Source organism: Tenrec ecaudatus, chromosome 4 (assembly GCF_050624435.1).
Source record: "Tenrec ecaudatus isolate mTenEca1 chromosome 4, mTenEca1.hap1, whole genome shotgun sequence".
In the NCBI taxonomy this organism is placed as follows: domain Eukaryota; kingdom Metazoa; phylum Chordata; class Mammalia; order Afrosoricida; family Tenrecidae; genus Tenrec; species Tenrec ecaudatus.
The window spans coordinates 6,976,141-7,003,024 of record NC_134533.1 but is presented as its reverse complement, the minus strand read 5'-3'; the positions used below and the strand labels follow the sequence as shown (position 1 = coordinate 7,003,024).

General features: G+C 53.9%; 1 protein-coding gene and 1 non-coding gene across 4 annotated transcripts; one reads left to right on the top strand and one right to left on the bottom strand.

The window, feature by feature from the left end:
• Positions 1-5,790: 5,790 nt before the first annotated feature.
• On the bottom strand, positions 5,791-14,253 carry SLC29A2 (solute carrier family 29 member 2). Of its 3 annotated transcripts, none has more exons than XM_075545342.1 (12): positions 14,083-14,253; positions 13,754-13,835; positions 12,287-12,447; positions 11,977-12,116; positions 11,535-11,669; positions 10,709-10,806; positions 10,422-10,506; positions 9,712-9,836; positions 9,413-9,518; positions 9,226-9,311; positions 7,315-7,514; positions 5,791-6,641 (listed from the first exon to the last, which is right to left on the bottom strand). In XM_075545342.1, exons 1-12 carry the CDS (start codon positions 14,109-14,111, stop codon positions 6,602-6,604), a joined length of 1,287 nt encoding a protein of 428 aa, XP_075401457.1. In that variant the 5' UTR covers positions 14,112-14,253; the 3' UTR covers positions 5,791-6,601. The 3 variants fall into 3 exon arrangements, with proteins under 3 accessions (XP_075401457.1, XP_075401456.1, XP_075401458.1); XM_075545341.1 differs by having other exon boundaries at positions 5,791-6,645; positions 14,083-14,252; XM_075545343.1 differs by lacking the exon at positions 11,535-11,669 and having other exon boundaries at positions 5,791-6,645; positions 14,083-14,252.
• A 10,732-nt stretch (positions 14,254-24,985) lies between these two features.
• On the top strand, positions 24,986-25,148 carry LOC142447731 (U1 spliceosomal RNA). Its single transcript, XR_012784389.1, has one exon. It is a non-coding gene; the product is annotated as a U1 spliceosomal RNA (small nuclear RNA).
• The last annotated feature ends 1,736 nt before the right edge of the window (positions 25,149-26,884 follow it).

The following is a 26,884-nucleotide window of genomic DNA, read 5'->3' as shown; positions in this document are numbered from 1 at the left end:
GTCGTGTTTCACGAGCAGGAAGGAGTCCTCATTTTCTGCCTCCCCGCGGTCAGGCTGCGGGAAGTTGGACTGGAATTGGGGGTGCTGTCCCGGGAATCTCTCCCCTTTGTGCCAGTAACGCCTCTGACTGCCGGTCGCTGAACCTCTGGGGTGCAAGCCAAGAGCGTGCGTTTTTGTGAGCGGCACTTGAGGATCAATGTGCTTGGTCCCTGCAGGGATTGGAGAAGTTACCCCTTGGCTAAAGGCGTGGGTTTGGGCAGGGGCAGAGTCCTCCAGCATTTAAATTACTCCCTGCAGCAGATGAAGGACCAAGTGGTGGGGAATGTTGTCGCCTCGATCCCCTTAGGGATCATAGATACCAACATCGATCCATTTGTACACTTCAGCTTGTGCACTCTACTGTGGACACGGTGACCACATTAATAGAATTTTAGTAAATACATACATAAATACGTGAATAAAATAATTCTATCCTTCCTACTCTTGCCTCCTCCCCCACCTGAGCTCCTCCCAGAAGTCACACGGTAAATGGTTGTGGGTTCACAGATGCTCGGTATCTTAGAAGAGGAGGCGCTGTGACAGGCTGGGGAATGGTCAAATGCCCCATGTTTGCCCGCTGCTCCACGGGCAGTAGGGACTCAGGCAAGGTTGTAGAGATGAGTGTCTAAGAGACCTGGACTCTCAGCCCAATGAGGTAATAATGCAGCACCTGCTCCCAGCTGAGGGCTGTGTTAGGGACCTGAGATGGACAACTCCTGTCCTTGAAATGTCCATTAGTAACCTATGCTGAGGGGTCGCTCCCAACAGCCCCGATCTTGCAGACTGGAGGGTTGGGGGCCAGAGGCAATGTCCACGTGGGTTTCCTCTGGCCAGACCAGTGTGGGAACGTGGTGTTCATTGTTACCTGCGGGCTGCCCGCACAGTTCACATGAAATGCACGTGTCTAACTGGTGGGTTTAATGCCAGCCCTGCATTTTCACACGGTGCCAATGGGCCAGAGCCCCCCCTTTAAACAGTCTTCGTCTTTGACAAAGTCTCAAGCCCTGCCTGCCTGGACCCTGGAGAGTTTGAATTTCATTATCAGCGATCAATACCTATTGACTGCCTGGAAGGATAAAGTATCCCAGGGACACCCCCACCCCGGAAGCTAGGCGCTGAGCAGGCATGGATCCATGACTGCAGGGTCACTAAGGGAGCCCCTGGCCTCAGGAAGGGTTATAGAGTGATGGCAAGGATTTGGTGTGGCATCAGAGGATGGCACAGAGCCTGCTGTTTTGTGCAGAGAGGCCTGTCGGCAGGGAGGGAGATTTAGGAAGGCCAGAGTTAGTAACCATTGGCAGAGAGTCTGCGGGTGCCCTTGCTACAAGCCACATGGAAGACCACATCCATGACCTGGGGCAGGCTCTCCCTGGGAAACTCCACTGCCCTCGGGCTTAGGACACAGGGCTCCTCCCATCCTCTCCCAAAGCTCCCACCAGTTGCTAGGCTCATGGGCCTGGGAGATTCCACCCCCTTTCCAAGCTAATACCTGTTCTGTTCAGATCCCCACCTCCCCATCGCACTCCTGGAATCGGATGGCCATGCTTGTCTTCCAAGGTGCTCTGGGTGCCTTCGAACCACCAACAGTTGGGTGCCGAACTGCTTGCCAAGGGAGGATTGGATGGAGGTGTGTGGTTCTTGAATGAAATGGGGTCGATTCTGACTCAGGCACCCAGGCACCGCATATGAAAGAGTGGAACTGCCCCAGTTTCTACGCTGTAATATGGACTAAGGGGCACCTGACCCAAGCCATGGTATTTTCAATTCCCTCGTGAATGTGAGAGTTGGACACCAAATAAGGGAGACTGAGGAAGCATCCATGCATTTGAATTGAGGAGCTGAAGGCCCATATTGCAAGTATCATGGGCTGTCAGAAGAACAAGCAAATCTATCTTGGGAGCAATAAAGTCTGAATAGTCCTTAGAAGCAAGGACGGTGAGACTTCGTCTGAGGAAGGCCCTCAGCAAGAAGGATTGACAGTGGCTGCAACAATGGGCTCACACAGAACCGGGCAGTTTTGCTCCGTTGCATGTAGGGTCGCTGTGAGCTGGGACCAACTCGGGGCGCCTTACAACCACCTTTAGATTAGCAACAGAGCGCTGTAACTACTGTGGTCGCTGAGGGCCTAGGATCTGCCTGCTCAGGTCAAGAGCCCTACCCACCCTGACTTCTCCCAACAGCCTCCTGAAGATGTCTGTCCCTCTCCACTTGCCGAAGCGCCCTCCTGCTGCTTTTACAGAAATGCCACACTTAGGGGCCGTTAACAAGCAACATTTCATCGGTTTGGTTTAAGGACTTGGAAGTGTCACCATTTCCAGGAGGAAGGCTCTCTCCATCAGCTCTGGGGGGAGGGCCTGGTCTCTTCACAGTCTCTCCTCTGTACTTCCTTGGTGATTTTCACGTGGCGTGACAATCTCTGCTTCTGTGCCTAATCTGCTGCGTTTATACCTCAAGAGTGATTCTCCAGGGGAGAAAGATGAGGCTCTCTTCCCACAGACACTTAGTCTTGGAAACCCACAGAGATGGTTCTGGTCTGTCCTGGAGAGCCAGTGTGAGTCAGAATTGATGATGGCAGCGAGGGTAGTGGAGTTTCCTATCTCGCTACAGGGCTGGGGGAGTGCTTGGCTTAAGAAACACAACACACACGCACACACACAACACACATGCACACACACAGCACATGGCACGTCCTGGCCGCATTAGCATAACCAAGAAACCCTATTGCTAAATGGGGTTACATCCACTTGTAACTTGCTGTCCAGTGGATTTTCATCTCATAGTGACCCCACGTGACAGAGTATAAGTTGCCCCATAGGGTTTTCTAGGCCGTAATCTTATGTGGGAACAGATCACCAGATCTTTCTTCCCAGGATCCACTGGGCAGGTTCAAACCACCAACGTTCCAGTCCAGATTAACTCGTATGGCCCCAGTGCATCCACACGGACACAGCTCAACCCCTAACACCATCTCTCCGCCTTCTCCCATCATGCTCCCCTTCTTCCCTGTCTCTCCAGGCAGCATGGCCAGCAGAGCCTGGCTTCCCAAACATCCACTGCCATGGAATCGATTCTGACTCAGAGCGACTCTATCAGACAGGGTGGAACTACTGTGGGATTCTGAGACTGTAGCTCTTAAAAAAAAAGTTTTATTGACATAATTCACATACCATATGATTCGATACTCCAGTCATATTGAGTTGTACAATCAACAGCACAATCTATTTCAGAACAATTCCTTCTCTTTTTTTTGCTGCTTACGTTTTTGTTTGTTTGTTGTTTGGTTTTTTTAAAACGTTTTACTGGGAGCTCATACAACTCTTATCACAATACATAGTGCATCGATTATGTAAAGAACCCTTGTACATTCATTGCCCTCATCACTTTCAAAGCATTTGCTCTCCACATTTTCTTCTTGTACTTGTTAGCTCCCCATTTCCCTCCAACCTCCCCTTGTCATGCCCATGGGTAATTATTAATCCAGTTGAGGCTGTAACTATTCACAGGAGTAGAAAGCCAGGGCTTGATCAAATGCAATGTCACTGAGAAGAATTAATGAAAGCCAAATGAAGCGTGAACATGATAGTGGGACAAAAGGAAAGTAAAAGGAAATAGAGGAAAGAACTAGGAGATAGAGGACATTTATAGAGGTTTAATACAGGCATGTATATATGTAAGTATATTTACATAGATAGGGAAATAGATTTATGAACATATATTTTTAGGTTAAGTATTAAGGTAGCAGATGGACATTGGGCCTCTGCTCGAGCACTCCCTCGACACAAGAACACTTTGTTCCAATAATCCGGCGGCACTCTGTGATGCTCAGCTTCCCAACAGGATTGCTGAAGACAAAGCAGGTGCATAAGCAAATGTGAAGAAAGCTGATGGTGTCTGGCTATCAAAAGATATAGTGTCCAGGGGGGAGCGGGGAGGGAGGGGAAAAATGAGGAGCTGATACCAAGGGCTCAAGTTGGAAGAAAATGTTTTGAAAATGATGATGGCTGCATATGTACAACTGTTCTCAACACAATGGATGGATGCATGTATTTGTGATAAGAGCGGTAAGATTATTTTTAAAAGAAAGCCCTGTCTCTCTTCTTCAGAGTGGCTGGTGGTTTCAAACGGTTGTCCTTGAGGTTAGCAGTCCGACTAGTAACCACTGCACCGCCTGACTAATGGAACCAAGATCTCTGCCATGCAGCCAACCCCCATTGCACAGCCTCCCGTCTCCAGAGCTCGCAGAACCACCTGCCACCTGCAGGGGGCCCCGGGCCTCCGAATGAGGCAAGGAATTCTCTGGATTCCAGTTGGAAGCAAGCACTTGGCCGCTGGGCTACCCTGAACGGGACTTTTAAGTCTCTGGAGAGACTTCGGGGGAAGCAGGGCAGGTAAGACGTGGGATCTGAAACTGAAATCCAATTCTCCATGGACCCGAACAGAGACGATGCAGCTTCTCACTCTTTGAAAACAGATATGTTTTAAAATGAGGTAAAACTCACATAGTGTGGAATTAACTATTTAAACAAACAGTCACAATGACGCTGCCATCTCTGGCCCTTGAGTGGATTCCTTCTAATATGCCCAGGGCCTCCACAACGCACCCCAGATCCTGGGCATTACCCCCAAGGGAGAGGATCTGATTGGCTCTGCACAAACTAACCAGTGGCTGCCCTGGCTTAACAGGCGGCCTGGGCCAATCAGCTGTGACCATCCCACACAAAGCTGAGTGACTGGAATGGGTCCTAGTTAGAATGGACCCTGAAGTTGCTTGGTGGCTGGGGCTGTTGACTGTGTTGGCAGTTCAAACCCGCCAGCTGCTCCTTGGGTGGAGGTGCTGTAGCTTCCAGGTCTCAAATGTGCAGAACAGGAGCTAGTGCTGACCCTGCCTATTATGCGACAAAGACTGGGCCTTGTACCTGTGTCCCCCCCACACAGAGCCACTTCTGAATCTGTGGGCAGTCACAGTGGGGCTAGGGCAGTGGCTGAAGGGCTGGGTGTCAGGAGGGGGAGGAACAAAGCCCCAAGTATTTTCTTCCAACATTCCAAGTCAGCTGCACCCTGACTTAATGCAGTGGGCTGGGCTCCCAGGGAGGAGGAATCCCAGGTTGAGGACTGGGTGTCCTTTCTGCTGTGCCCTCCACTGATTAGATATGTACCCAGTCCCGGAGTTGCCTAGGTATCTCTGTCCTGGCCCCAGTAGATCTGGTAGGTTTAGGGGCTTTGGGGTACAACAGACAACAGGTGGAGAAGGGGGCTTAGCAAGCTTTCAGCTCCTCTCATGCTGGTCTAATAGGGTCCTCACCCTGAGCCCTCCACCCTAGTCCCAGCCAAAGGTGCAGCTGAACCCAGTGATCTGAGTGGAGTACATCCTTTGAACCTGGGTCCCTGGGCTGAGAACCTCCTAGACCCCGGAGTCAGCAGAGCTGTGATACCAAGACTACAGAAGCCAGCTGTCACACATGTGTGGTGAGGCAGGCCATTCTTCCTTCTGCCCAAGCCCTGCCCAGTCTACTTGTTCCTTGGGGGCTGGACTTCTGAGAGGGCGCACTGCTGGGTGGGCAGACGATGCCAGAGGGCTTGGGGGCTGATTCATCCATCCCCACCCCTTGGCCATCGTGCCATCTAGGGGGCCCAGCACAGGGCCCTCTTAGGGCTTTGAGGGGGGCGGAATCAGGCCCTCAAGGCCCCTTGCAGCTCACAGAAGCCAAAGAGTGGAAGGCACTGAGGAACACAGACTCAGAGGAAGCATCGTACAAACAATAGGGTGTTATTAGACCCAGCGTTGGGGTCGGGCAAGCAACACGGTGGAAGTGCCATTGGGTAGGGAGAATAGCACCCGCAGGGGTGTCGAGGTGGAGGCTGTCTGGGATCTCGCAGCTTCTTCCCTGGGTCTGTTTTCCCCTGTACCATGGGCATTGGGGGTGGCATCCTTGTCTGACTCCTGCCCAGGGCCCTGTGAGGCTGCAGGGAGGGAGTAGGTGCTGGCGAGCTCCACAGTGCACACAGGCCAACCAAGTGCCCTTCAGGTTCCAGGGTCAGGCCCATGGGGTGCAGGGCGTGGGGTCAGATCCCCAACACCTGCTCCTCCTCCCTTCAGCTCCAGCGCCCTTCACCCCTGTGGTCGTGGAGGCTGGGGATCAATGGCTGGGGCCACCTGCCTCAGCCAGGCCCTGGCATGGCCTCTGATTCATGCAGATGAACAAGGGGCTTCAGATCATGACCAAGTGCAGCCCTGGAGTCTAGGAGGGGCTGGGTCGTGTTCTCTGACCTCTGTCCTTCTAGCTCACAGGTCTCCTGGGCACCTGGGTGAAGCCAGTCCCCTGCTGTGCCCAGTCCCAGTTCTACGTGGGTGGGATGACTGGTGTTGGGTCCTGCCTCATGACATTTCCAGAGCCACCAGTTGAGACCTGAGCCCCGCCGGTGGCCCGCTCCTGTCGGCTCTCAGCTGCCCAGGGGCAGCAGGAAGAGGGCACTGGGAGAGCTCAGCGGGCTCCTCAGAGCAGAGCCTTGAAGAGGAAGGAGAGGGAAGCCCCGCAGGAGAGGCCCAGGGCCAGGAAGAAGGTCATGAGGGCGCCGGCCACCTCTCGCTCATGCGGCAACACCTGCCTGAAACACAGGGGCGAGTGGCACTCTTAGAGAAAGCTGCCAGGCCCCCCCTGCCCCCAGTTCAGGCCAGGCAACAGGCCACCCCAGAGAGGAAGCATGCCCCATGTCCCAGTCCCCCTAACCACAGGCCACCCAGCCCAGCCTCAGCACCCTCTGCCCAAGTCTCCCTGGCCACAAGTCAGCCCAAGTGTTAGTCCCTGCTGGGCCCAACCTCTGGCACCAGACAGTATGGTCTTTCTTCTCTCTGGGTCTCAGTTTCCCAGTCTGTAAATGCGGCCACTGCACAAGGATGCCTCCCCAGGCCTTTGAGGGCCTCCGTGATGGGATTCCAGCGCTCCCGGGATCCTGAGCTCTGTCCCCTTCAGATGGAAAACCCTCCCCTGTGAGCGAAACCCTCTTCCCGTCCTGAGCTGAGAATCAAACAGCTCACTCCATAGGCCTGAAGGGCCAACAAACAGTCCAGCCGACCTGTTTCACAGAGGGAAACTGAGGCTCCGGAAGCTCTGCCATGCCCGAGGTCCCAGAAGGCTCCAGAGCCATCCTCTGGCCTGGCCCCTCCCATCCACTTCTCCACCCCGCCCCCCCCACCAGCTAACCCAGTTAAAGCCTGACCCCAGGGGATGGGATGGAGCAGAGGGCCAGCCCACTGTGCCCTCCCTGCCCCCAGACCTGGGCGCCAGGCACATGGTGAGGGACACCAGGTAGCCGTTGGAGACAGCGAAGAGCAGCATGAAGGTGATGAAGTAGGCGTCCTGGGGGAAGAGGGTGGGCAGCCGGGATCTCTCGGGCACGTGACAGAGCATGAAGAGGGGCACGAACAGGAAGCGCAGGCAGACCAGCAGGGGCAGCACCCGGCTATCCTCGTCCGGCTGCGGCAGAGGATGGGGTGGGTGAGCGTGGGCTCCGGGGCAACATCCGCGCCAGACCCACGGCTCAATGTCTTACATGGCTGTGACACTGCTGGGGGGCCGGGCCTGAGCCAAAGCCACCTCTGCTTCCTGAGCTCTGCCTTGGGCACCACCCCACCACCCCACCCCCGCCATCACCGAACCAACAGAGGCCTCACTCAACATCTGTGGTTTTCCAGTGTGGTTACCCCGGGGATCCCCACCCCAGCGTGGGACAGAGAAGCTTCTCATCAATCTAGAAGATTCTAGAAGAAGCAACAGCCAACCCAAACCAAACTCATTACTGTGCAGTGCATTCAAACGCAGCCTGGCCATTCTGTGGGTTTCGGGGTAGATCTGAGCACCACAGGCTTACAAGCGCTGACTTCTAAGCCACCGTTCACTAAACCTGCCTTCCGAGGAGCCGATGGGTGGACTCAAACGGCCAACCTTCCTGTTAGTAGCCAAGCAATTAACCATTTACACTACTCGGGGATGTCTTGACAAACAGGGGCTGTTTCTATCTAAGGACAGCTATTGGTCTCCCCCTGTCCGGAGCAAAGACGGGTGAGGAGTATCCAAGACTCCAGGACAGTTGGTCCAATGGACTAAAGGACTGTGGGAACCACAGCCTCCTCCACTAGCCTGAGACCAGAAGAACTAGATGGTGCCCGGCTACCTCTACTGACCAAGCTGATGGGCATCACCATAGGTAGTCCTGGAAAGAGTGGGAGAAAAATGTTGAACCAAACTCAAGCTCAGCCCTGGGACCGGACTTATGCTCTCATGGAGACGGGTGGAACACCCAAGGCTGTGGCTCTTGGGAACACGTCCAACCTGGAACTGACCCTCACCTCTTGGGCATGGCGTTTCGGCCAAGCAACAGAGAGGCCTACACGGTGGACTATGACACCTGGGAGAAACATGAGCTCAGAGCAACCAAGCCCAAGACCAAAGGGGCAGCAAAAAAGCCCCTAAAGAGACAGACGTGCTGCCCTCAAGTTGATTCAGAGACTGTGAGTCTTTCCCGGAACAGACGGCCTCCTCTTTTGCCTGTGGAGCAGCTGGTGGATCTGGACCACCGACCTCTCGGTGATAGGCCATCATCTACTCTAATCCACTGTCAGCGCATCAGGGAAGCATTTGAACCTGAACAACGATGAGGGGTCAGGCAGCGGCCACCCCTCATTGAAGCAGTCCCCATGATGAATCGGCTCTAGCTCCGAGAGACCCTCTAGCAGAGAATGCTCCAGAGTGTGCTGCAGCTGACTTTCCACACCGCCTTTCTCCCAAGGCACCTCTTGGTGGACTTGAACCTCCACCCCTTGGTGAGTCCTGGGGCATATTAACTGCCTGCACCACCCAGGAATGGTACCTTGGCCAACGGCACTGCAAACACCAGGAATCTTGTCCAGCGCCTTACTTGATGCTGGAACATTTTCTGAGAACCAAGGGCTGGGTGGGGTGCTGGGGACATAAGGCTGCCTGGACAGGGCCTCTGCTTCAAGATAGTCCTAGTCCAAGCCTGGCTTGCATGCCTCCGTGGCCCAGGCGCTCACTACCCACTGGGTCAGCTGCTTTATGGCTGAACACTTGAGCTGGTGGGGAATGACTTTCTGGGCTCCTCCATGTTCTTTTCACCCCTTGGCTACACCCTAAGACCTGCCCAAGAACCCAGGCCGGGAGTGCTCACCCACAGGAAGTAGGAGGTCAGGCTGCGCCCCAGCCAGTCCATGATGTTGAAGAGCAGGAAGCAACAGACGGGGTTGAAGAACTGACCTGGGACGGAGCGAGAGCTGGGGACTCATCCCACTCCTGACCCAGCTCCTCCCTTGCCCCCTGGCCCCTCCCACTGTCCCCTCCGGTACTCCAGTACTCACTCCACTTCCCGGGGCTGGTGGAGCTGGTCACCATGGCGGTGATGGCGGGAAAGACAGACAGAGTGACCGTGAAGACCAGCACAAGGCACAGCGCCATCAGCCAGATCTGGGAGCGGAGGCAGTGGTGTGAGCGGGCAGGCAGGCAGTCTTGGGGTCTAAGGTCAGTCCCAGCCCCTACCCCTGTGGGCCAAGACCCTCTGGCTGCTGCCATCCCCGGAGGATCCCCCGGTGGCCAAGGCAGAGCTGAGATGGGCAGGGCAGGAGGGAGCAGGTGGGATGAGGGAAGAACCAAGACAAACCTTTTGGAGGATCATGAAGACAGAAGGCTTGCCAGGCTCCGGGGGTTCCTCTGGCTCCCTCTCAGGTTCCAGGGTCAGCGGCAGGGCTGCCTTCTGGGGGCTGTTGGGAATTCCGTTCTTCTCGTCTGGGGTGGAGGGGGGAGTGTGCGGTCACGGCCCAGGGTCCAGGCCTCCTGATAGCCAGGCTTCTCTGAGAGGGAGTCCAGCACCTAACACAGTTCAGTGATCCTCCTCCAGGCCAGGGTGCAAAGAGGGAAGGGTTGACAACTAGCTCCTAAGCACACAGGATGAACTGCCTTGCTGCCCAACTTTATGAGTGAAGGCAAACAGGCTCAGAGGAGTGGCCTGAGTTGCTAACCACACACAGCTTGGAGCGGTGTGAAGCCAGGGCTTCAAGATGTGTTTTGAGATGCATTTCCATCCAGAGCTTGTACCCACGAAGGCTTGCTGCCTCCCCATTTCAGAGAGGAGGAAACTGAACCCCAATAGGCCATAGGGGTGCTGACCACAACACCCCACCCCAACCCCAGGGCCTCGGTATGTTCCCCACCAAAGGGTGCTTACTATGACTCCCCCTGGGCCTTGGTTGTAGGGATGACTTGCGGCCCTCTGACTCTCCCTTTGCTTCTGTCTCTGCTCACACAGGCCACAGGGGCGGGTGCTTGGTCTCCTTGGGGGCTCCCAGCACCCTTGAAGATCCCAGGACTCACCTGCCTGGAGGAGCTCAGCTTTCGTCTCCAGCTCGTGAGCGTGGGCCTGCAAGGGCTTCTTGGCCAGGTAGAAGCGGGCAAACTCCTGCAAGAGGAAGCATTGTGGTGGCCCTGCCCGGACCCCGCCCCACACTTGGCTTAGAGGCTGGGACCCCTCAGGGGCCTACTCCTTTGGGGGTCTGGGCTGGGTCAGTTCCCTCTGCCTCCCCTGACCCTTCTCGGGGCCCCAGAATTCAAGGCGCTGTCTGAGATGCTCTGAATGAGGCTGCCAGGGCTGGGCGACTCACCAGGTGGGGCAGGCTCAGGTAGCAGAGGATGGATAGGAGGGTGCCGACACAGGGGGTGATGAAATACGCCAGGGCGGAGGTCTGGGCATCCACGCCACCTGCCGAGGAAACACCAGCTGCAGAGAGCGACCTGGGCCCACAGGTTCCCCCAGGGCCTCCAGCCTTTGCCTCTTCCCAGAATGCACTGCTCAGGTTCACTCATTCCCAGGCCCCTCTTCTCCTCCGATCACTGCAGAGATCTGGTCTCCCTCCCCCTCCTGACAGATCCCAGACCAGCCCTCATCTCCTCCCACTTGGGTTGGGCTGTTGACGGCAAGGCCAGGAATTCTAAACCACCAGCTACTTCCTGGGAGAAAGATGAGGCTTTCTACTCCGGTAGAGAGTTACAGTCTCAGACACCCACAGGGGCAGTCCTACCCTGATAGGGTCACTATGAGTCAGCATCATCTTGATCGCAGTAAGTTTTTGAGTTTTGTTGAGAACCTACTACCTGCCAGGAGCTTTCTCCACCTGCTATGCTCTGAGGTGGGGCCTTGGTACGTAGGTGGGGAAACTGAGGCACAGAGGATGATTCCCTGAGCATAATTGGGGTTTGAGCCCAAGCCTGTAGGAAACCCACAGCCCTCTCCCTACCAGCTGCCACATACCGACCCAAGAGGTCCTGGCCCTGGTCTCTTCCTCCAACCCCATCACTGAATACCCCTGGTACTCCCTCCAGGTCCCCAGAACCAAGACATCTGGTCCTCACCCACTCCCTCCTCCTTCCCTCCGCCCTTCTCATTCTCCCTCCCTCCTGGATCCGCCCTCAGCAGCCCAGCCCACTCACTAGCCATAGACAGGAGCATGGCGAGGGCAGCAAAAATGCCAGCCAGACCCTGGCCGCTGAGGAAGAGCGTGCTGTAGGTGGAGGGCATGGTGCCCAAAAGCCCGAAGAGGCTGCCCTGCAGAACCGCGCTGAAGGCTGTGGTGGGACAGGAGGGCTCAGGGGTTTGGGAGGGGACACAAGTGCTGAGCATAGGGGTGGGGTAGAAGGTAGGTGGGGTGCTATTGTGGGCTAGATAGGGCAGGTGGGAGCCAAAGGTGTGTGGGGCAGGGGTCCGCAGCGAGTGAGGTCTGCTCTCGCTCTGGGCCTCAGTGTTTTCATGGGGGTCATCGGGACCAAGGGGGCTGTCTTTCTCCCCTTCTTGAAGGCGCTGGGCCCTTTCGGATGCAAGGAGGTGGTGGGGCTCCAGTCCAAGGGCACTGGGGTGGGGGCGCAGGGTGCTCACAGTTGATGAACCAGATGGAAGCCATGGTGACGGAGAAGAAGGGTCCGGGACTCATGTCCACCTTGACCAGCACCGCCGTCAGGGCGAAGAGCAGCAGGACCATCAGAAGGCTGCCCAGAATCCGCACCGTCTCCGGGACGCTGCTCGGAGCGGGCACACCGCATCAGCCAGGGCCAGTGGCCAGGGGAAGGGGGCCAGAGGGTCAGCAGGGCCGGGCCGTGGGTGTGGGGGGAGGCAGGGAGGGTAGAAGGAGGGTGGTGGTCTTCCTTGGGCAGAAGAGGGAGCAGGGCCCAGGGGCGGGGCCTCTCACCGCTGGTACAGGAAGGAGTTGAGGAACGTGAAGAGCAGCAGGGGCAGCTGGGACAGCAGCGTCACCCAGTTGTTGAAGTTGAAGGCATCCGTGGGGCCAGTGTGGTTGGTGCCCGGGGTCCCAGCTGTGCTGTTAGCCCCTGCCAGCCGCCCCTGGAAGTACTGGCAGGATGCGGGGGAGGTGCAGGGTCACCCAAACCTCCTCTTACAGCCGGCCTTCGGGACCTTTGCCACTGTGCTGCCCCAGGCACCTGCCACCGAGCGCCGGGAATATGTGCTGATCTGGACAGCTGAGGGCTGGCATCGAGCCCAAGCCCAAAGAAACCCGAGTGCGGAGGCCCGGGCTATCTTTGGTTCACCCTCCATTCAGTGGCCTGGTTCCTGCCCATCTCTGATTCCTCTAAGTGGCAGTTCAGAAGCACAGGCCACCCCACAGGAGAAAAGATGAGGCTTCCTCTTCCCGCCAAGGGGGAGTCTCAGAAACACACAGGAAAGTCTGGCTCTGGCCGTGGTGCTGACCACAGCATTCCATAATGCCTGGGGGCTCCTGATTCCCCAGAGGATAAGTTGCCCGCTTAGAACAGAGCCAGGCTAGGGACTTCCAGCAGGGCCCCATGTCTTGCCTCACTGCCACTCAGTTCTGGGCACCTGGGCTCCTGACTTTCCCTGAACAAGCTGCTGTGGTTCCTTTGAGTACAGTGGACCCTACTTGGAATGACCACCTGGCTTCCTCCCACTCTCTCCCCACCCCAATGACTTCCATGTCACAACCTCTCTATTCTAAGACAGCCCCCCCCATGGGTGGGGCTCTGTTCTCAGCTTGGAATGTTGCATATCAGGTTTTGTTTCCAATAGCTCTTTGGTCCGCTCAGGATTGGGGCTGAGGGTCACCACACAGCAGGACCACAGCGGCGGTGGTGCTGTGCTACCCCTGTTTGCTTCTGCAGTGCCTTGAGAGAATGGGTGCCCCTTGAGGGCAGAGGCTTTGTCCTGTGTCCCTGTGCCCGGCAGGGTGCCCAACCCTCTGCCTTGCTTGCTACATTCTTGTCCCAAGTCAGGGCAGTGACAAGAACACCAGGGCTCCCAGCTCACTTTGGGCACCTTTGGCCCGGGAACCCTAAGAAAAAGGAAAGTGCACCACTGCCTGTGTGGGGGTGGGGGGTGAGGAGGGGAAGGGGAAGGGAGGGGGCTAGGGAGGGCAGCTGTGCAGAAGCTTCCTCGGGACCCGAGGAAGGGGGCGTGGGCATTTCTCAAAGTTGGGGTTGCCCCCACCAGCCACGTGAGAGGTGCGTGGACACCCAACCCTCTGCCCGGTCCCCGTGCCCCGCCAACCCAGAACACGATGGGGGCTCCCGCGGGGACGGCGGTGGGGGAAGCGCCCTTGGGGGACCCTCGGGTCCCCGCGGCTGGCTGGAGGCAGGGATGGCTTTGTGGACCCCGGGGGCTATCACTCAACCGCGGGGCTCACCGGGATGGCGGTGATGAAGAAATTCCAAGGAAGCAAGGTGCCCAGGCCCAGGATGAAGAAGCTGATCCCCACCAAGTGGTAGCTGTGGGATCAGGGAGAAGGTCACTCAGAGGACTCCGGGCCGCCTCTCCCACCTCCCGGGCGCCCCTCTAGAGAGCGGACTACAACCCCCATCACCCCGCCTAGGCGGCCCAGGGCGACGGCTGATGGGAAATGTAGTCCCGGGGGTCTTCTGCGCGCCCAGGCGCGTCCGGAAAGAGCGGGGCGCCTCGCCTCCCTCCCTCCCTCCCTCCCGGGTCCCCACACGCCCCCCGCCCCGCCCCACTGACCTGTCCTTCGGGGTGTCTCCCCGCGCCATGGCCACGGCAGCGGGAGGCGCCCCGAGAAGGCGGGAGCCGCACCTGCACCCCCGCCGGGGCCGAGGACTGGAGCCCCGCGGGCTGGGTCCTGCGGGCGGCGGCCCCGGGCCGGGGGGGTGGGGGGGTCGCGGCTCCCGGAAGCGGCCGGGGTGGAGGAGGCGGGCTCCGGGAGGGAGTTCCGGGCCACTCGGGCCGGTCTCCCGCTCCGCAGGCCGGGACCTCGGCTCCGCCCCCGGGGCGGCGACCAGGGTCGCATCACCCGCCTCGCCCCTCCCCCGCGAGGACCCCCAGCCCGGCTCGGGCGCCGGCGCCCCGTGCCCGCCCACCCCGGGCGCTGTAGAGGCCACCGGCCCGGGAAGGTCGCCCCGCCGCCTCCCGCCCATGCCGCTCGGCGGGGGGCCGTCGGCCCCAAGGTGCGGGGGGGCCCTCACCCCGCCGCGACTGCACCTGGAGCCGCGGGCCGAGCTCCGGGTGTGATGGTTTGCCTAAGTGGAACCATTTTGGAGAGCATCCTGCCGTCATTTAACTAATGACCGTAACGAGTTTCTGGAAGCAAGGCAGCACATCCTACCTCCCGGGAAGATTCCGCTTCTGTTCCCGCTTGCGCGCCCAGCTGCAGAGCCCCGCCGTTTACCCCACCCTCCGCCACTCTGCTCAGAGAGCTGGTCCCTGCGCACCTCTCCTCTTTCCCTCCTATCCCTTTCCAATAAACGGTTTCGCTTCTCACCAGAGACTGAGTTGTTCTTGCCCAGCTCATGTACATTTTGCAGGTCCCACCGAGATCCGGTGACCGGGTTGTGCATTAGCGGGACAAGCGAGCCCCGAGACCCCGGGAAGGGTGTTCTCCTCAGCCAGTGCCTCAACTAGAGGAAGGTCTCGGAGAGACGTCCCTCCCCCAGTTGTAGGATCCTGTCCTGAGCGCTAACAGGTGGGTGTGCACACGCCCGCCGGGAGGTTAGGCTCGGTTGGGCACTCCCAGAGGTCCAGAGAGACGTCTCTGCGGCCTCCTGTAGTTTTAAGCTGATGCCTTGTTGGTGGCATATTGTTATTTTCCTTGTAGGTTTAGGTCCCGCGTCCCTTGTCTTGTGTTGTTTTCGTCTGTGTGTGGGTCTTCCGTGATTGTTGGACTTTTAACAGGTGGAGGAGAACAATGGGTCAGACACTCCAGTGCCTTTTAAATAAGTTTTCTGATTTTTCTAAAAGGTCTATGTCAATTTATGGGTTTAAAACAAAGTCGTCTCCTCTCAGGACCTTTTGTGAGACAGATTGGGTTGCAGGAGTGTCTGATTGGCCCTCAGAGGGCACCTTTTCCCTACTTCTTTTATACCAGGTGCGGAAATATGTCTACAGAAAACCAGGTCATCCGGACCAAATCCCCTACATAGATGTGTGGATTGACATAACCTCTACTCCTCCTCCGTATATTCGGAAGTTTCTTCCCCTGAAGCAGGTCCTGGTGGCAGTGGAAAAGGTAACCCAGATCAAGGACAAGAAGCCCCAGCAACTTTACCCTGTCCTCCAGAGTGCTGAAGGGGAGCTTGAAATCCTTCCTTCACCCCAAACTCCCCTTGAGGCAGCCAGCCCTCCTGCTCTGCCTCCTCCTCCATACCGTCTGCCAGGGCGGCCCAGCACCTGGTACTAAGGAAGCTGCCCCATTCAGTCCTCCCCACACCCTGGGGGAAAGATATATGCTGAGACAGCAAGCGAATAGGGCAAGCCTTCTGAAGTCCCGGTCTGTATTTTTCTCTTGAAACAAACTGTTCCTCCACCAGAGGCGGACCAGGCCGTCCCTTTCATGGTTTATGTCCCCTTTTCCACCAGTGACCTTTATAATTGGAAGCAACAGAACCTGTCCTTCTCTGATAAATCCCAGGGATTAATCTCCTGATTGGAAACCGTTTTCCATACCCACCAACCCACTTGGGAAGATTGTCAGCAACTTTTACAGGTTCTCTTCACGGCAGAAGAACGGGAAAGAATCCAGAGGGAAACCCATAAGATTCTAGTTGAGGCAGATGGACAGCCAGTGGCTGCCCCACATTTGAAAGAAGCTTTGTTTCCAATGATGCTCAGGGCAGGGGAGCTCTGACCAGGTATCGCCAGTTTCTGTTGCAGGGCCTCCTGGAGGCTGCTAAAAAGCCCATTAATCTGTCTAAGGTGAGTGAGACAGTGCAGATGGCTACGAGTGAGTCGCCAGCCGCTTTTCTTGAACGCCTCATGGAGGCTTACAGGCTGTACACCCCAATCGACCCAGAGGCCCTGAGAACCGCTGGGCCATTAATCTAGCTTTTGTAGCTCGGTCAGCCCCAGACATCTGAAAAAACAAAACAAAAACAAACTTCAAAAGCTTGACGGGTTTGAGGGGAAAATCTTAGTGAATTAATAGAGATAGCCCAAAAGTTTATAACAACAGGGAGGATCCACCAGTCACTGCTACATGGCAGATGGCTAAAATCATGGTGGCTGCTTTTAGAAAAGAAGAGAAAAAAAAAAACAAAACATGGCCTCGTAAGGAAAGAAGTGGAAACAGGCCAGAGAGCTGTATGGTCAGGCTCCAAAAAGACCAGTGAGCTTATAGCAAACGCATGCGGCACTGGAAAAAGGACTGCCCGGAGAAGCTACAAAAAGACATTGGAAAAGTTCCAGTTTTACTATTTCATTTAACTCCATGGACAAAGCGGTATCTGTAAAAATAAACCCAACTGAAGAACCGGTGCCTCAACTTATAGTATCTGTTCCATTGTCTGAAGAATATAGTCTGTTCTCGGACCCGGAGCCAACCTCGGCTCCGAGGAACTGTTAATTCAGTGGATAAAAACCATCCCTGAGGTCTGGGCTGAATACAATCCCCTGGGATTGGCCCAACATCAGCCACCGGTGGTCGTTCAGCTTCTCAGCACCGGCAATACCCTCTGTCTAAGGAAGCCCGGGAGGGCATAGCTCCCACGTCAACCGGCTGAGAGAGGCAGGTATTCTGGTGCCCTGCCACTCACCCTGGGATACACCCCTGCTCCCAGTTTGAAAACCAGGAACCAATGACTTTAGAGCAGTGCAGGACCTCAGGGAAGTCAATGCCCGGTAGTCACTCTTCATCCAGTGGTGCCTAACTCCTACACCTTGCTTAGCCTTTTACCCCCTTGGTATTCAGTGTTGGATTTAAAGGATACTTTCTTTTCCATTCCTTTGCCTCCTCTAAGCCAGCCCGTTTTTGCATTTGAATGGGCCGATCCGCAAGGAACTTTCACCTGCCAATTAGCCTGGACTCAGGGGCTCAAAAACCCTCTTTGGGGAGGCACTGAACCAGGACCTCCAGGAATTCAGAGTAAACATCCCCAAGTGACCTTGCTGCAGTGTGTAAATAACCTCCTGCTAGCAGCTGCTGGAGAAAGAGCTGCCAGGAGGCTACCGGGGGAAGAACCCTACAGCGGCACCTGGCCCTCCTGGGGTACCGGGTATAGGCATATAAAGCACAACTATGCATCACAATGGCCATGTACCTGGGCTATTAGCTCCAGGCGAGACAGAGAAAATTGTCTGCTAGCAGAATCAACGCAGTCCTGCAAATACCCTTTCCAGGGACTAAACGCAAGGCACGTGGATTCTTCCATGTAGAGGATATTGCCGTCTGTGGATAGCTGGTTTTGCAGAGATCGCCAAGCCCCTGTATGAAAGCACCAGAGAGAAGGGCAGGAAGTAACGAAAACCCCAGAGCTGGAGGCAGCCTTTGAAAAGCTGAAAGGGGCCTTCTTGTCAGCCCCAGCCTTGGGGCTTCCAGACCTGCAGAAGCTGTTTGAACTGTTGTGGCAGAAGGGAAGGGGTAGACAAGGGAGTCCTTACACAGCACCTAGGACCATGGAGAAGACCTGTGGTCTACATATCTAAAAAGCTGGACCCAGTGGGCGCTGGCTGGCCAGGATGTATGCGAGCCATAGTGGCCACTGCAGTGCTGGTAAAAGAAGCTTCAAAGCTCACGCTGGGCCAGGACATTACAGTCACGGGAGGGCACTCAGTTGAGAGCCTGCTAAAAAGCCCTCCTGACCGCTGGATGACAAAAGCCCACGTGCTCCAGTACCAGGTACTGTTACTCAGGCTGCCCAGTGTCCAGTTCTCCAAAACAGATACCCTCAACCCAGCAACCCTGCTGCCGGATGAGGCTGGGAAGGAGCCAATCCACAACTGTGTGGAGACCTTGGAAACCATCTCCAATGTCCGGCCAGACTTAACTGATGTAGCCCTGATGGCTGCAGACCTGGAGCTCTTCTCAGACGGCAGCAGCTTCGTAAAGGATGGCGTCTGGCAGGCGGGATCTGCAGTAACCACGGAAAATATGGTCCACCTCCCAGCCCCCGGGACCTCAGTCCAAAAGACAGAACTTATCGCCCTGACCCAGGCACTCAAGTTGGGAAAAGGAAAGTCCGTCAACATATGGACAGATAGTCAGTATTCCATCACTAAGACTCACATGCATGGATCCCTTTATCAGAAGCGGGGACTGCTTAACTTCAGAAGGAAAGGAAATTAAGCACACGGCTGAAATACAAGACCTCCTTCGAGCCTTGTGGGAGCCTAAGCTCCTTGCTATAATCCATTGCAAGTCCCATCAAAAAGGAGACTCAACAGGGGCAACAACCCGACAGACCAGGCAGCCAAGGAAGCGGCATTGGCATCACCAAAGCCGGTAATGGGTCTAGCACAAGCCAGAGGTAAACAATCCCTCACCCTACTTCAACCCAGCCTGCCAGCTCGACCCCACTATATGGAGCAGGAACAAGAGACAGCCAGACAGCTTGCAAAAGAGGCCAACCAGCTCGCTTGTCCTGAAGACCTCGATGGGTGGCTGCTTCTCCCTGATCGCCGTAAGTTCGTCCCTGAGGTGGTCGGCATGGAATTGGTTGATTAATTACACAAAACCACCCATTTTGGGGGACTAAACTGTACCTGTACCTGTCTAAATGATACAAGATTCCAAATCTTCAAAAGTGGACACAGGCGGTGGCCGAAAAGTACCTCACCTGCGTCCAAGTAAGCAACCCCCACAGGACACGCCAGCCACCCCAGCCACGGGCACGAGGACATTCCCCAGTCAATACTGGGAAGTGGACTTCACCGAGGTAAAGCCAGGACTGTATGGTTATAAATATTTTCTGGTCTTTGTAGACACCTTTTCTGATTGGACAGAAGTTTCCCAGCCAAGGCAGAAACAGCCACTGTGGTATGCAAACTGCTGTTAACTGAGATCTCCCTAGATTTGGCATTCCCTGGTGCATTGGCTCTGATAATGACCCTGCCTTCGTAGAACAAGTTTCTAAAATGATAAGTAAAGTTTTATGGATTAATTGGAAACTTCATTGTGCCTATTGGCCTCAAAGTTCAGGTCAAGTAGAAAGAATGAATAGAAACTTAAAAGAAGTATTAACTAACTTGTGCACAGAAACGAGCTAGAACTGGGCAAAGCTTTTGCCTTTTACTTTAATGCGTATCTGTTGCACCCCCATATCTTGAAAACCTTGTGCCTTATGAAATTATGTGTGGTAGACTCCTTCCTTTCCTACCTAGGGTTGCAAAGGATCAATTGGCTCTTCTCACTAATATTGAACTTTTAAAGCCTACACAGGCTGTGCAGGAAGTCCGCAGCACTAACAACGCCTTTTTGCGCCACCTCCACCATCCAGACACCGCAGGAGATCCCGGGTCGGAGCAGTCACACGGATCGGGACCCTTCCATGACCTAACCCCAGGTGTCTGGACCTGGGTCAAGCGGCACAAGACCCCTACGCTCAGCCAATTACCTGGGCCGTACCAGGTAATTCTTACCACTCCAACTGCAGTAAAGGTTGCAGGCAAGTTGCCATGGATCCACTTCACCCAAATAACCAGAAGCATGATGGGGCACGTCCCCAAGCAATGGACCGTGCCAAAAACAGACAACCTGCTCAAGGTAAAGCTGCGAAAGCCGCCTTAATTGGACTAAGCCTGCTATGTGGCACTGGGGTCGGCGGCACCCACCCCATCGACCACACAGTACATTTGGACCCCGGCAGACTTTACCACAGGCACTGTCATAAACACCGGCGCCCCCACTGTGTCAGCGCCCACCTTCGAATTCGATACATGCGAGCTGTGGCCCTAAGGAGAGGGACAGCACGATGCTAATGCTAACGGATATGGATGTACGGATACGCTCGGATGCGGAGACGTGGAAAAGGACGAGAGATTTCAAGGCGTGGACATTTACACTTGCCCAGCCAGTGGACCCTCTCATTGTCAACCTGGTACCGAATTCTGTTGTGCTGAGTGGGATTGTGAAACCATGGTAGCAGGAAATTGGCCACCCAATTACCAAGATGTGCATTCACACTTTTGGCGAAAGTTGAAGCCCCATCACGCTCCGTGGGACACTGCAATCCCATTAAGTGGCAGGTCAAAAACCATTTGTCCAACAAGGGGTTAACAGGAAAAACTTGGGGAGCCAGGTTGTATGTTAGTGGCCATGACCCTGGTGTCATTGTTACTATCCAAAAGCGACTGCCCCCAACAAACTAGTCCAACCTATTGCACCCAACAAGGTATTAAATCCTCCTGCTGTAAAACCCAAGCCCACACCCCGGCCTCATGTCACAGGTGCTTATACCATCGAAGTAACCTTCGCGCTTAGCCCAAAGCCCGAGCGAGCCCAAGAAAACCCTCCGATGTTGACAGAGGTACAAGCCCTGGAAACCTTTTTTGCTTTTATAAATGCTACTAACCCAAACTTCACCGGCGATGGTTGGCTATGTTTTAACCCGGCACCACCCTACTTTGTAGGAATTGGGTCCAATGATACCTCCTCAGGAGCCAACATCACACTGTCCGATTACAACAGTAACAGTAGTGTGTGCAGGTGGATGGAAGCCCGGGAAAGGTCAGACTTACACGGGAAAGGACACTGTCACCAAACCAGCTGGAAACCCCAATGGCATAGTCAGTATTGTGCCAGTGTCTCTGTTATACCCAGCTCCAAGGAACCCTTTCTGTTAGTAGCCCCACCAGGAATGTGGTTTGCTTGTTCTACTGGAGTCACTCCCTGCTTGTTCTCCAAAACCTTACTCGCCTCTAACCATTCTGGACTTTGTATATTACTTCATATTTTACCCCAAGTGTTTCTGTATTCAGGGGAAGCCGGTGGCAGCATTTTAATACTTATTCCAGAGTCAAGAGCCCCTATCTTAGTTCCTTTACTTGTGGGACTAGGCATTGCCGGGTCAGCATCAGTAGGGATGGCGGCCTTAATACAGGAAAATGAAAATTATAAAATATTAAGTCAGCAAATTGATAATGATTTACAGGACTTACAAAAGTCTGTCAGTTATTCAGAAAAACCCCTCAACTCCCTAGCTGAAGTAGTACTGCAGAACAGACGCGGACTAGACCTCCTGCTTCTCAAACAAGGAGGCCTCTGTATGGCTCTGGGGGAAACTTGCTGTTTCTATGCCAACCACTCAGGAATAATCAAAAATAGCTTAAGCCTTAGTGAGAGAAAGATAGAGTGAGTGAGAAGAAGGCAGAAGGAACCAGGAAGGTTGGTTCCAACAAATGTTTAACTGGTCTCACTACCTTAATCTCCAGCCTAGCAGGTCCACTGCTTTTGCTCTTAATTGGTTTAACCTGCGGGCCGCTAATTATTAATAAGTTGGTGCAGTTTGTACGGGACCGAGTCCAATCTGGCAAGCTATTCGTGCTAAGTCAGTCGTATGAGCGACCGAACCTGGGAGATTCACAGGTGTAACTACAACAGGGAGGAATGTGATAGTCAGCCTAAGTGGAACCATTTTGTAGCACATCCGACCATCATTTATCAAAAGCTAACAGCCCTAAGGAGTTCCAGGAAGCAAGGCAGCACATCCTGCTCCCGGAAAAATTCCAAGAATGTCAAAGCTAACCGCAAGTTCTGCTTCTGTTCCTGCTTGCTTGCACAGCTGCAGAGCCCACCCCATAAAAACCCGAGTCTGTGAGCAAATGGGGACACTCTCTGCTCAGAGAGCTGGTCCCTGCGCAGGTCTCCTCCGTCCCTCCACTCCCTTTCCAACCCACGGTTTAGCTTTCCACCAGAATCTGTGCTGTTCTTGTCCAGCTCATGTCCAGCAGCGGCAGCTCTGCTCGTCGTATTCTGAATGTCTTCCCACCCAGGAGCACCCACCTTCTGGCAATGTCAGACCACGTTCTTCTCATCTTCATAAGCTCTCCACCGACCAATCCCTCCCCCCCAGTCCCCTCCCCCCCGAGCCTTCTTCTTAGTCTGTCTCAGTCTGGAAGCTCTGCTAAAGGCAGGGTCACCGTGGGTCACCTGGCCGGCCGTTGAAATACCGAGGGCATCCCAGCATCACAACAACACACAAGCACAAACCTCAACTAGAACAAGTCCTCTGGGCAAAGGGGATGGTGGCTGGACACTGGTGGAGAGATGTGGCTCTTTGGGGGAGGCCTCCCTGCCTCTCGTCCCTGGTAGCACAGTGGTTATGAGTCGGGCTGTTAGCCCCAAGGTCAGCAGTTCAAAACCACTCCTTGTTCCTCAGGGGAAAGGCTAGGCTTTCTACCCTGTGAAAAGTTAGAGCGTTGGAAACCCACAGGGGGCCAGTTCTATCCTGTTGAGTCTGTGTTGACCCAGTGCCTGGGTCGGTATTTGGAGACTAGGTGGGTCCATCGACACTGCACCAGGCGATTTAGTGGAAGATCTTAAAGGGCACTGAAAAAGGAGCTTGTCTCTTTCATTTGTCTACGAAGCCTTTAAAACACAGGTGTTCCCATTTTGGGGGAAAAGTTCGCTCTATGATGCTGCGTCACTTTTACAAAGGGCTAGTTTTTGAGAACCTAAAGAAATCTGAAATGGTTCTTCCACTTTTACAAAAAGAAAGAAAAGGTGGAAAGGGGAAGTTTGTTTTGCAACAAGGAGGCAGCGCACACCCCTGGGCAGGGAGAGTGGCTCCCTTCCCCCCCAAGCCCTTCCTCAGGACCCACTCTCAGCCTCTCAGCCTCAGGCCACCAGAGCTGTGACCAGCGTCCCTGAGCGCTGCCTAGTACTGCTCCAGATAGAGGGGGCGGAAGAGTTAGCCCCCTGTTCATCCACATACTAGAAATACAACAATTTAAAAACAAGTTGTTTGAAAGGCGCAACATATAGCAGCCCCCTCTCCTGCAGGAAAAACACCTTTGAAACGGAATCTGTAGGAATGTTCCGACGCAGGAAGGAGGAAGGCATGGAGCCTGAGCCCTCCAGGGAGTGAGGTGTGCCAGCCCCTGGACAAACGCAGATTGTTGCCTGGAAATGTTGCTGCTTTCCGTACACTGTGTGGGGTCTGCTTTGGGTCACATGGTTTAGGCTGTGTAGCTTGCTTGATTTTCAGTGTAATTTAGAAGCAGTTCGGAGGTCAGACACCCCACTCTTTCCTTCTGTTTGGCGTGTGTAGAAATAAACTTAGTGTTTCTTGAATCAACCTGGTCTCTGTCTTGGGCTGAAACAGTGACAAGTGAGACCTGTACTATCCCCTGAACTATTGATGTGTTAGTCTGGGTACTTTAGAGAAACAAATCCACAGAAACTCATATGTATAAGAGAGAGTTTTATATAAACTCAAGAAAACATCCCAACCCAGTGCTGCCCAAGCCCACAAGTCCAACATTAACCCATGTCTGACACCAATCCACAAAGTCCTCTTCCATCTCACAAAACACACGCAGTGATGCCGACTGCAAGAGGAAAGCAGAGTCTCTGAATGTGTAAGCATCTCAGCGTTGGCAGGGGTCTCCACACGGCTGCTCCAGCACCCTGGGCTGCATTGGGGTAGCTCCATGTGGCTTCTCCTCAGGGATGTCTTTCAGGAAATGAGCCTTGCCAGCTGAAGCAGGGAACTGGCTCAGGCAGCTGCGCCCTGGTCTGACCATCAGAAAGCAAGAGACCCAAGAACTTGAAAGGCGAAGCTCACCGAGCCATTTATGTCTCCACCTTTCAATTAACCCCACGTGTTTATCAGCCAGGTTGGCACAATAAACCAACTACCTCAATTGATCATAAAAGTTTTGGGTTTTATGTCCTATTTATAGTAGTATGGTTTGGAATGTTGGTATTTATTTTATTTTTTTTAATTAAATACTTTTTTGGGGGGCTCTTACAGCTCTTATCACCATCCATACATTCATCCACTGTGTCGAGCACATTTGTACATTTGCTGCCATCATCACTTTCAAAACATTCTCTTTCTACCTGAGCCCTTGGTATCAGCTCCTCATTTTTTTTCCTCCCTCCCCTACCCTCCCTCATGAACGCTTGATCATTTAGAAATTATTTTTATTTTGTCGTATCTTACAGTGATGTCTCCATTCACCCACTTTTCTGTTGCCCATCCTCCTGGGAGCAGGTTATATATAGATCCTTGTCATCCAATCCCCTTTTCTCCCCCTACCTTCCCCTTCCCCTCCTGGTATCTCTAGTCTCATTATAGGTCCTGGGGGATTTATCTCTCCTGGATTCCCTGTGTTGCAGGCTCTACTCTGTAGCAGTGTACATGTTCTGGTCTAGTCAGATTTATAAAGTACAATTGAGGTCATGATAGTTGTGGTGGTGGCGAGGGGGAGAGGAAGCATGAAAGAACTAGAGGAAAGTTGTATGTTTCATTGGTGCTATACTGCACCCTGACTGGCTCATCTCTTCTTTGTGACCCTTCTGTAAGGGGATATCTATCCAATTGTCTACAGATGGGTTTTGGGTCTCCACTCTGTGTGCTCCCCTCTGTACCCCCCCCCCAATTCACATTGGTATGATTTTGTTCTGGGTCTTAGATGCATGATACCTGATCCCATCAACACCTCATGAGCACACAGGCTTTAAGACCTCATACACATACTTACCTGGCAGGGGAGATACCACGATCACGAAGGTGGTTTTCCCAGGGCGAGGCTTATCCACTGCACTCCGGATATGCTGACCCCTGAGATTTCCCCAGTGTGGGAAACTCGGCTGCATAATTTGTGGTAGTGGGGGACTGCATTCACACTCTCCCCTGGGGGAAAAAAGATCCCAGATGCTATATCTTTTGATAGCCGGGTACCATCAGCTTTCTTCATCACATTTGCTTATGCACTCATTTGTCTTCAGCGATCGTGTTCGGAAGGTGAGCAATGCAGAATGCCGGATTATTAGAACAAAGTATTCTTGCTTTGAGGGAGTATTTGAGCAGAGGCCCAATGTCCATCTGCTACCTTGATACTTAGCATATAAATATAAGTACATAGATCTATCTCCCTATCATTATATATAAATATATTTCCACATGCACATGCCTGTATTTAAACCTCTATAAATATCCTTTGCCTCCTAGTTCTTTCCTTTACTTCCCTCTAGTCTCACTATCATGTTCGGCCTTCATTCAGGTTTCAGTAACTCCTCGCTGTTACATTGCCCTTGATCAAGCCCTACCAGGCATCCTATGCCCTTCTCTCCATTGATTTTAGTTCACTTGTTGTTCCCTTGTGCCCTGGCTGATTGACACCCGCTTTCCTTTCTCCCACCTCCCCTTCTCCCATGTCCCCTGTCGGTTTTGTTTTCATTTCCAAATTGTTAATCCGTCTATCTTATCTACATAGACATGCAGAGACATTAATTATTGCAAAAACCAGGCAAAGTCAAAGAAAACAACAGAGGTGGAAAAAACCAACAACAACAAAAGTAGAAAAACAACAAAAAGAAAGCCAATGACAAAAAAGGAAAAGCCTGTAAATAGGTCCAGGTCTGTTTGTTGACTTTTAGGAGTGTTTTCCTGTTGAGTCTGATGGGGTGCCACACTCTGCCACCAAAGTCTATTTTTGGCATTCCCCGGGGATTTCATCCTTTTGCCCCTCTTGACTCTCTGTTGCACACCCTTAGCGTTTGACCCCAGTGTGATGGGTTCACTTTGGGCACAAATCCCGCATTGTGTCTCCAGTGTTGTGGGTCATTGAGGGACGTCTCATGGTGGGGCCGGCCCCATGGTCCTCTCTGTGCATTGTCTGCTCTGAGCAGGAATATCACTCTCGGGGCTTGGTGGCCCAGGATGTGTTCCACTCTCTCTCCTTCCTTTTTCGTTTCTCCTGTGGGGTTATTTTTTGAGGAGTCTGGAAACAACAAAAAATGCTTCCCATAGAAATGACCCTGGTAACTTAATTGTCTTTAGTCCACGCCGCTTCTTCTTCACTTTACGCCAAGGAAACATCTAGCTCAGGGAACACAACCTTAGAAAGCTCCACTTTTGGATAAGCCGGACTAACCCGCACATCGAGGAGAAAGTCTCCCCTGTGTGCCGGGGACCTGCTCAAAGACCTTTCTCCTAGCCATTACCCAGTCCCTGTCTCTCCGCCTCGTAAGCCAAGAGCTGGCTCAGACCTTTTCCTGGCAACTCTCTCTGTCTAGCAGCCAAACACAGCCTCAACCTGTGTTTATTTTTACAGTTGCTTTATTTTTACTGCGGCAGATACAGGTATCCTATTTCTGCACATGATCACACTTGCCTTGGACAAATCCACTTATTTATACAAAACGAATCCTTCCAAGAGCATGAAGGAGGCCAGGCCACAGGTCACCCAGAGCGCCGGCACAGGTTTGAGAAAGGGGGTGGGGGGCAGGACGGGGACAGGGACACACCACACTGGTTGCATTAGTGAGCCAAGAAGAGGACACTTCGGAGAGAACAGCCTGTACCAGGACCAGGACACTTTTGGGGACATACAAATAGATCCTTTGGCTGGTGTTGCGGGAGGAAGGGAC